Raw genomic sequence first — 9,312 nt, forward strand, 5'->3', positions numbered from 1 at the left:
GTGCCTTACTCTAACTGCTCCCCATTTCCTCTTTTTACAAAACCTGCGTCAAGCTCTATTACTGGACCCCCAACACGTGGCCCTCCTCCAAGATATTCGTGATCATCCTACGAATCATCCCGACATTACCACTCATCAAGACCTCCTTTTCCGACACGGCCGCGTTTGGATCCCCTTCGCAACCCCATTCACTCGGGTTCTATTAGAGGAGTTCCATTCGTCGCCCCTCGGGGGTCATACCGGAGTCACGAAGACCCTTCATCGGCTCCGTCAGAATTTCGATTGGCCCCACCTTAAGGATGACGTCCGTCGGTATGTGGCCCAATGCGCCACGTGTCAACAGACGAAGTATGACACGAAGAAGAGTGCAGGGCTTCTTCAACCTCTTCCCATCCCTTCTCAGGTCTGGGAAGACTTACCGCTGGACTTCGTGACAGGGCTTCCGTTATCCCAGGGGTACACTGTGATCTTGGTCGTTGTTGACCGATTTTCGAAAGCGGCCCATTTCGGCGCTCTTCCCACCCATCACACCGCTTACAAGGTGGCGGTTTTATTCCTGGACATGGTATGTCGGCACCACGGGTTTCCACGCAGTTTAGTGTCAGATAGAGATCCTATCTTCATCAGCAACTTCTGGCGCGAGCTTTTCTGGTTGAGCGGCACCAAGCTCCGGATGAGCACCGCCTACCACCCGCAGACGGACGGGCAAACGGAGGTGCTCAATCGTACCCTCGAGCAATACCTTCGTGCTTACGTTCATGATCAGCCATCACGATGGTATCGTTTCCTCTCACTCGCCGAATGGTCTTATAACACGACTCTGCATTCCAGCACCGGGATGACTCCGTTCGAGGCAGTCTACGGTAAACCCCTGCCTATGGTGGCCCACTATCTCCAAGGTCACTCCTCGAATGATGCTGTTGACTCGCTACTCACCACGCGCGTGCAAATCCACGCCCAATTGACCCGCCGTCTCCAATGGGCACAGGAACTCATGAAGACCGCCGCCGATAGACATCGCCGCGATTTATCCTTTGAGGTGGGTGACTGGGTATATGTCTGCCTCCAACCATACCGGCAGACGTCGATAGCCCCCAAATACTCCAAGTTAGCCAAACGGTTTTATGGCCCCTTTCAGATTTCGGCGCGCATTGGCCCAGTAGCCTATAAACTCGCGTTACCGGCATCCTCGCGCATCCACCCGGTCTTCCACGTGTCCCTCTTGAAGCTCCACCAAGGCCCCTCCCCAGCCTCACCAGGGACGCTCCCTGAGCTCTCCACAGACAACCATCCCATTGTTAATCCTTTCGCAATTCTAGATTGGAAATTAGACTCTTCGGTCACACCGCCAGTGAAGCGTGTGCTGGTCCAGTGGGATGATCTCCCTCCAGAGGAGGCATCTTGGGAATCTTGGGATGAGTTAAAAGTTCTTCACAACCTTGCGGACAAGGTCGTTTTCGACGAAGGGGGTGTTGATAGTAACACAGCAACAGCAGACCAACATCAACATGTGGATACAAGCAGGCCCAAGAGAGAGTGTAAGAAACCAGCTTACTTGCGGGATTTCATTTAGACGCCTTGCGGCCCCGTAGCTTTCGTCCCTGACCTTCGAAGGATTGCGGAACCTTCCAGAATCTGTTATAGGGTGCTGTTAGTTAGAAAGGGGGATTCAGTTAGAATTTAGTTAGCTTCGAGGACTATAAATGTAAATAAGAAATTGAGAAATGGGAATAAGAACACTTATCTCTTAGATTTTACTTCTTTTACATTCCTCTTGTAGTTTAGGACAGTATCAAATGGTTAGTTGGATGCTTTCTATGATTAACAATGATGGGCCTAGAAAAACAAGTCTTTTGAGATTGAATAAATTGGGCTTATTATAGAGGGGAAAGTTACCATCTACATAAAGAATAACCCAACAAGACAACTTGGAGAGTTATTTATTCTCGGGCATTTCAAATACTCGTTTTAGGTAAGTTCACCCCTATTGTTTTTTTTTTCTTAATTTTTTTAAATAGAAGGAATTGAACGGTAATTTTTCTCTTCTTTTCTTTTTTCTTAACCACTCAACCCAATTCACTCCAATTGTTTCCAAAATATTTTTTTTTACAAAAATATTCTTGACAAACACATTTATGCTGTAATCACTATGCAATATAAACTTGTTTTCATTGGGTTAGGGTATTGAATTCATCATAAACAGAAATAAATTTCTATTGTGTATTGTGATTTGTGACATACAGTGAAAACACGTTTCTTTTTCCATTTGGCATCTAGTTAGCATTTTTTTTTGTCGAAGCAAAATAAAGTTAGTAAAAAAGATAGACAACTGTTTAACTTTCAACCTTGTAGTGTTGAACCAGAAGCCGACGCTAATGTCGAATTTGCATCCGCTTTCACCGTTTAAAGGCCCACGCTAATACGCTATTTGTTTTAGTGTACAATTAATCACCATTATGTAATACCAACTAGTCCAATTGAATTAGTCAATGTCAACAATCAATTAAATTCACACAATATAGACAATTATATTCAAGAAACAAATCAATTTTATTAAAAGCAAATAATTAACAAAAAAGAAAACAAGAAATTAAAAATTTGAAGAAAACTGCACAATGAATCTACTGTGGTTCACTACATTTTTATTCCTGCTACGTGATAAGGAATCTTTTATTGAAGAAAACTAACAAAACACTAAAAGTTTTCCCTTGCTTTGCTTTAACGGGGCCATGTAGCAGCCACAACTCATAAATAATATTACAAAATAAATAATATTTTCTATCAAAATATAATTAATATTTTTTATTTTAAAAATAGGTAAAAACAAAAGTCATATCAGGTATGAAAATTATTTTCAAAATAAAAGGTTCGGATGAAAAACAATTACAAAATAAATAGAAAAAGTAAATATAAAAGTGTTTGAACAATTTTTCATAATAATAAAAAATTTGAAAAATAAATAATAAAATATACGCAATTTGGTAAAAGTTAAAAGGATAACCGAATAAAAAATAATGAGCATATTGTATAATATTAGAAAATAGATGGTTAAATGTAAATAAAAAAATCTTAAATGATATACAAAACCTTAAATTGTGATAACAAGAATTTAAAAAGGCATAAAGTATGTAAAATCATTTGTAAAAATAGTTATACTAGGGACAACAAATAGTATAAAAAATGTTTACAATAAAATCATTCAAAGTATAAAAAATAGTATCAAATAAGGTTGAGACTTGAGACAATGAATACAGGTATTATTTTTTTATGTGTGTAAATTAATATAGGCATATGCGTAATAAGGTTGTGACGATAGATATAGTAGGCATTGGTAAGCGTTGTAAGGTTGTTTTGGCTCCGTGGAGATTCTCATTCGCAGCGATTTGGTGAATCTGAATTCAAAGATAGAGGCACGATCGCACCATTGAACCACGACGCTAATAGGTACAGCGCTGCCAGAGAAAGCGTTGTGTACAAGAACTGAGTAAACAAGAAATTAACAATGTGATACAAACATAAATTATATATGTGCATACTTTTGGAGGCTCCAGACTCCAGTAATAATTGAAGCCTTGCTCCTTAGTTTTGCTATCTTTGCCTTGACTTGCTGAAGATGATACTGTGCATAATACACAAATTCAAATCCATTCATAATCATAAAAATATCAAACACAACAAGACATAGAAGATACACCTGAACCCACAATTGGACCATGAATTAAATAAGGTCAAAGAACCTTTCCTTTTATCTTCTTGTACTCTTGCATGCGATGTGGATACAATCAAGTTTCTTATTCGATCTCTGCAAAAAGATTAGAAGAATTAATTACATATGCACTAACAAAAAAATTTCCAAGTTAAAAAGACAAGTGTCATTGAATAATGAGTTATCTAGGAGAAGATAAACATACAACAAAAACTTGCATCAATCATCTTAATTAAGAAGATACAAAAATACTAAACTTAGAGTAAACAGGAATTAATGTGTTATAAACAGTAACTATAATCAATGATGGTTCAATATGCAAGCCAAATTATAATGCTATCTACTTTTTTTTATGCTTCAGAGAGTCCAAATTACAAACTATTAGGCCACTTTGAAATGATAGGAAGATCAACATTGTTTCACCTGATAGTTGTAGGTCTGTTTGGAGGTTTTAATCCAAAAAGAGAGAAATCATGTGGCATTGGTGCTGGCTCATTCTTGCCCGTATTATAAAGCATATTTTTTTCCTCTGTTATATAGAAAAACATTTTTTTTTGCAAGGGAGCACTTTTTTTATTTTTAGATTTTTTTTATTGTTTATCTTATTTCTTTTATTTTTATTGTTTTATTGATTGGAAGATAATAAAAATAACTTAAAATTTTTCTTTTGTTTCTCATAATATTACATTAAATAGGATGAATGATTTTTTTATTATTATATTTTTCTTACTCTGTTACAATATTGCTCTCTTTTCAAAATCTAAGGAAATATTGTATTGTCATAAATTCATATTTGATGAATGTATGTGCGTGTTTATTGGAGAAAATTGCAATAAAAAACACATGAGAATATTGAAACCTTGGAATATTAGATAGAGATTAGCATAAACTTTGCACATTTTATTTTGTAAATATTATTTTTATGCGAATTTCAATGTATTTTGAAGGAAATAATATCAAAATGGTTACAATCAACCTAAGCATAAAAACACTAAAATGGTGTCCCATATACAAGTAAAGAAAATCCAAGGTTTGGAAGCCCAGTATACCACGTAAGATTGAACATCAACGCAAGAATTAACATTAGAAGTAATGCATCAGGTGTAGGAGTACCAACATTCATTACCAGAAAAAATTTCTACACTTTTTGTTAAATCGACAGTACAATAATTATAATGCAGTTGTAATCTCAGTCCACAGATATGATCTAGCTCTGCCCCCGGGGCATGTAACATTACTCTATCTCCAGGCAGAAAACAGAGACTCGTATATTCATTTGCTCTCAACATAATAATAAAATTGAGGAAATTGAGTCGGCAAAGAGAAATTCTAACAGTTAGAATCTGAGTTCTGGAAAGAAAATAAAGCCGGTAGCCCAGAATGGGTGAGAACTAATATACAACACTATTCTTTTCCATTAATCTCCAAAGAAGAGCAGAGTGAGCTATGCATATACATCTATCTGTGCATACTTCACTAAGTAAATTAAGATTTTCTAAGTTTTCTAATCAGCGACAACAGTAGAGTCTCACTCTAGAGGACAAAACTTGAAATTAATCAGTGGTGGAAGGAAGAGGCAGTGTCATGTTCCTCACTTAACTAACACCCGAATGTGTCTACCCTTGTGATCTTCAACCTCTTTACCGTCGATAAGAACATCCTACATACACCATCAAAACAAATGCCACATTAATTCACAAAATGGAACATATAATATAATATATATAATGCTTTTGTTTCTCAGAGACAACAACAAGAAAAAAAAAAAAAGAGTCAATTCACTTACTCCCAAGGGACATCTCCAACCATGACCAAATCCCCTTCTTCATCTTCATAAGTTAGCACATGGCATCTCTCTGGTTGCACCCCATTCATCTCTGTTCCCCCTGTTAACACAACACAATATTCCATTGTCATTTTGCTGTGTTTCACTTCTTATTTAACGAATCCCATTCATAGTTTTTAATAGCAATAAAAAGTTAGTTATTCGACAAAAATGAGAGAGCGTGGCAATAATAGACTTACAAAGAATGGTAGTGTCAAACATGTGTTCAAGAGTCCTGACTAATTCATAGTAGCCTCCATGAGCTAGTATATTGAGCTTTCTTCCGATTGGAATCCCTTCCATGTACACCTTCACAAAGAAGCTGCTATGATCGTTGCTGCAATCATTCACTTCAGCAGAAGCAGCAGCTTGTGAATAATTATTGTTCACAAAAGGATGGTGTGGTTGTTGCCATTGGCCCCTAAATCATAAAATAAAAAACACACATAGCATAAGCCTTTAATCAATTAATTAAGGTTCGTGAGCATGCACAAGTATATAGAAACCTTGAAATAGAAGAAGCAACATGTTGAGTGGCAGAAATGCCGAGTCCAAGCCTGAGATCAGTAGGAAGTTGTTGAGTGAGAGAAGATGCGGTTGAAATGAGGAGGCGGCGGTTGGTAGTGCTGCTAATAGAGGAAGAGGAAGAACTAGCGGGTTTGCCCATTGTTGTTGTTGTGAGAATGAATGTAGCAAGATGATGATGATGATGATGTTGGCACACCAAGCCGCCACCTTAAGGCCTTTAAATAAACAAAGAAAGAGAGAGACATGATGGTTCTATTCGTAGAATCAACCACTTTCTCTTCTCCAAATTTTTTTCTTTTTTCCATGTAATTGCTACACCTCAATTGTCGTCATGGTAGCCGACAACTACACGTGTCAGTAACAAAACTCCAGCTTGGCATCTTTCCAGTGACCACGTGTTTATTCCATCCCTAATTTTCATTTGCTTCAACATGCGGATACTTCTTTTATATAACCACTATTGTTATTACATATTATAATATCGATTAGATTGGATGATCTTACGGGAATAATCTTCCAGAACACCCGTGTATCCTTTGTATTAGTCAAAATAAGAGTATTATAAACTATGAAACTCCCGTGTGTGTGTATATATATATATTAGTATGTAAGTTTTAGAATTATAAGAGAAATAGAATGAGAAAAAAGATATAATGCAAAATAAAAATATGTACCAAAAATTCAATTCTCAAATTTATATGTATAAAAGAATATCTTTGAGGAGAAATAAACTAATTAACAATGTAGTTATGTGTTTGGATAACCGTTGAATTTATATTTAACGGAGATTTTATGTTTTGAGACAAAAATGCAGAAGTAAGAAAGGGAAAACTTTTGGATGAAAGTTGGTTGCGTTTAATTAAACGTCTACGCAAGCATGTTTTAAATGAATTTCTCTATTTTGTATTTTGAGGAATCAGTGTGAGACTTTTTGTTGTAGGATATTATCTGACTATAAAAAATGTGATGTTATAAAAAATATTATTATATAAATAATATGTCTTCATGTAAAAATTGTACTAATGATAACTATGAAAATAGAGGCACTTTGAGTCTCTCTAAAAATTTTAAATAAAAAAAATAACAATTTAAAAGTAATAAGAAGTTAATGACAGTATGAATTAAAAGAAAAGTTTAAAATTTAAAAAGTGATTTAAAGAAAATTATTTAACGAAATGCGGATTTTAAATGGGTGATTCTTGTCATTGATAATTATACATTACAAGAGAATATAATAATCAGTATTTTTAAAATATTAATCACTCCAAAAGGCTAAAAATTAATGAGTGATTTAGTTAGTATTATTATTAAGATTGCTGTTAAGAAAAGGTTAGAAACAAGTGGTTGAGAAGGCATGTAGGAAAGAATATACTAATAGTTCTACTACTCAGAAAACGAGTTTGCAAGGAGTTGGAGGAAATGAATAGACTACAGACAATGGATGGGCAAAAATGGGTGGACAAGAGAACATCGATATCTGAAACTTTGTACATACATGCAATATCCATTAATGAATGTTCAATGGATATAATCATCGTGTTGCGCATGAGGGACCTTGATTGGAGAGACAAAAATATATAAAGGCATTGGAACTGGTGATGCTCCATAAACTGCTGTATGCTCAGAAAACATATTGATGTACTTCCTTGAAACGCTCTCTGAACAGCAGAAAACCCATCAACGACATCACAACATACTTATGAACATAAGTTGTGCGCATTTATTACCGCTACACTAAACCCAACTTAACACAACTGTCATCTCTTTTCCTTTTCAAGAGTTCAACTTAGACAATCTGCAAAGCTTGCTATCATTTGCTTTTATGGAAAAAAGTTGTAAGATCTTTTAACCAATTACAGTATGTCAGTCAAAAAATATTTATTTTACTTAGCTATTCAAACATTTCTATTTAATTTTTTAAAATGATTAAAATATTAATATTCTACTATTTAATTAATGTTTTAAAGTATTTCTTATTGTTATCCTTCTTTTGTTTTCAAGGTCAGAGCATGAATATATTTTTTCGGTAATTTCTTATGGTAGCAATATTTTCTGAGTATAGACTTTGTTTCTATTTTCATGAGTTTTGGTTTAGTCTTCTTATGGTTTTTGTCTTGTGTAATTTTCTCTTTTTAATAAATTTAGGTTTGATTTAGCATAAGAATTATAGGAAGTGTCGACCTAATTGTGGGATGTTGGTTTTATTTTAATGTTTTTCCTAATCTTTTTCTATAAAAAAAATACTTTAAATTTTTGTAGTAAATACTACTACCATTGTATTAATAGTGTGCATTAAATGAAAGCAGAGTCATAAATATCGAATAATACCACTTTTTTAAAATTGACTAATGCATCGAATTATTCACTTTTACTTTTGCTCGTGAAAGCAAAACCCTCGTAAATACCCCTTCCTTTTCCAAATTAGTGTGTTTTACAACATTTAGGTATGCTTGGCTTTCTTCTCTCACACTTTCGTTTATTTTTAAACTTATTGAATCCGTCATTTAGATAGCTTAATAATATTTTAAGTTTAAAGTTTATTTTTGCAATTAAGGATGTATTTGATTTTTAAAAAATAAAAATAAAAAAATGATTACATTAAAATAGAATAAAAAAATTCAAATTCCACTAAATATAATACAAAATTTCTTTAATATATTATTTATCTCCATTTAAAAAAAGCCTAAAGAAAATTCTACTATTGGTAACATCCTCAAACGGTAGATAGAACCATAAATTGGAGGGAGTAATAGGGGAGGGGCACAGAGACATTGTCGAAAAAAGATGTCCTCAATGGGAGGGAGCAACCGATAACAAGAAAGAATCGCAATTGTCGAACAACGTGACAAGTGTAAATCTACTAATGACTTTTTTGAAATGCTCAAATGATACCCGCTCCTGTCTCGGGGACAGAAAATCAACCTTATTATTTTTATTTTTATTTTGTTAACAAACACACACAAAGCAACCAAACCACACTTCTTTTCTCCCACATAGTATCATATTCTCCATTCAACACCTCGCCCCCACGTGTACGATTTCACGCGTTCAACGCAATTTTCGTCTCCCTCCTCACATGTTGATATTTTTCCATGTTGGTTCACAGGCATAAAGAGGGAACAAGAATTTCTATGTTTGGATCTAAAGAAACGGCGAATGCTAGCCCAAGAAGGAGGCTTGACAATTATAAATATTCGAACGGAAAATATTTAAAAACAACATTAATCAGTATCTTTGCTTCACCAAAGAAAAT

The 9,312-nt window shown here is 34.8% G+C and overlaps 1 protein-coding gene across 1 annotated transcript; it reads right to left on the reverse strand.

Annotated features, from left to right (window-relative positions):
* Positions 1-4,950: 4,950 nt before the first annotated feature.
* On the reverse strand, positions 4,951-6,259 carry LOC114407481 (auxin-responsive protein IAA20-like). The gene is made up of 4 exons (XM_028370591.1): positions 6,038-6,259; positions 5,732-5,952; positions 5,493-5,592; positions 4,951-5,366 (listed from the first exon to the last, which is right to left on the reverse strand). Exons 1-4 carry the CDS (start codon positions 6,196-6,198, stop codon positions 5,306-5,308), a joined length of 543 nt encoding a protein of 180 aa, XP_028226392.1. The 5' UTR covers positions 6,199-6,259; the 3' UTR covers positions 4,951-5,305.
* Between the last annotated feature and the right edge of the window lie 3,053 nt (positions 6,260-9,312).

Source organism: Glycine soja, chromosome 3, assembly GCF_004193775.1.
Source record: "Glycine soja cultivar W05 chromosome 3, ASM419377v2, whole genome shotgun sequence".
NCBI classification, from domain to species: domain Eukaryota; kingdom Viridiplantae; phylum Streptophyta; class Magnoliopsida; order Fabales; family Fabaceae; genus Glycine; species Glycine soja.

Bases quoted from the DNA above. Each gene is read 5' to 3' on its own strand.
- LOC114407481 (XM_028370591.1), bottom strand. From the start codon at position 6,198: ATGGGCAAACCCGCTAGTTCTTCCTCTTCCTCTATTAGCAGCACTACC. The intron at 5,593-5,731 runs GTAAGTCTATTA...TTGTGTTAACAG, and splicing joins GTTTGACACTACCATTCTTT to GGGGAACAGAGATGAATGGG. The intron at 5,367-5,492 runs GTAAGTGAATTG...TGGTGTATGTAG, and splicing joins GTTGGAGATGTCCCTTGGGA to GATGTTCTTATCGACGGTAA.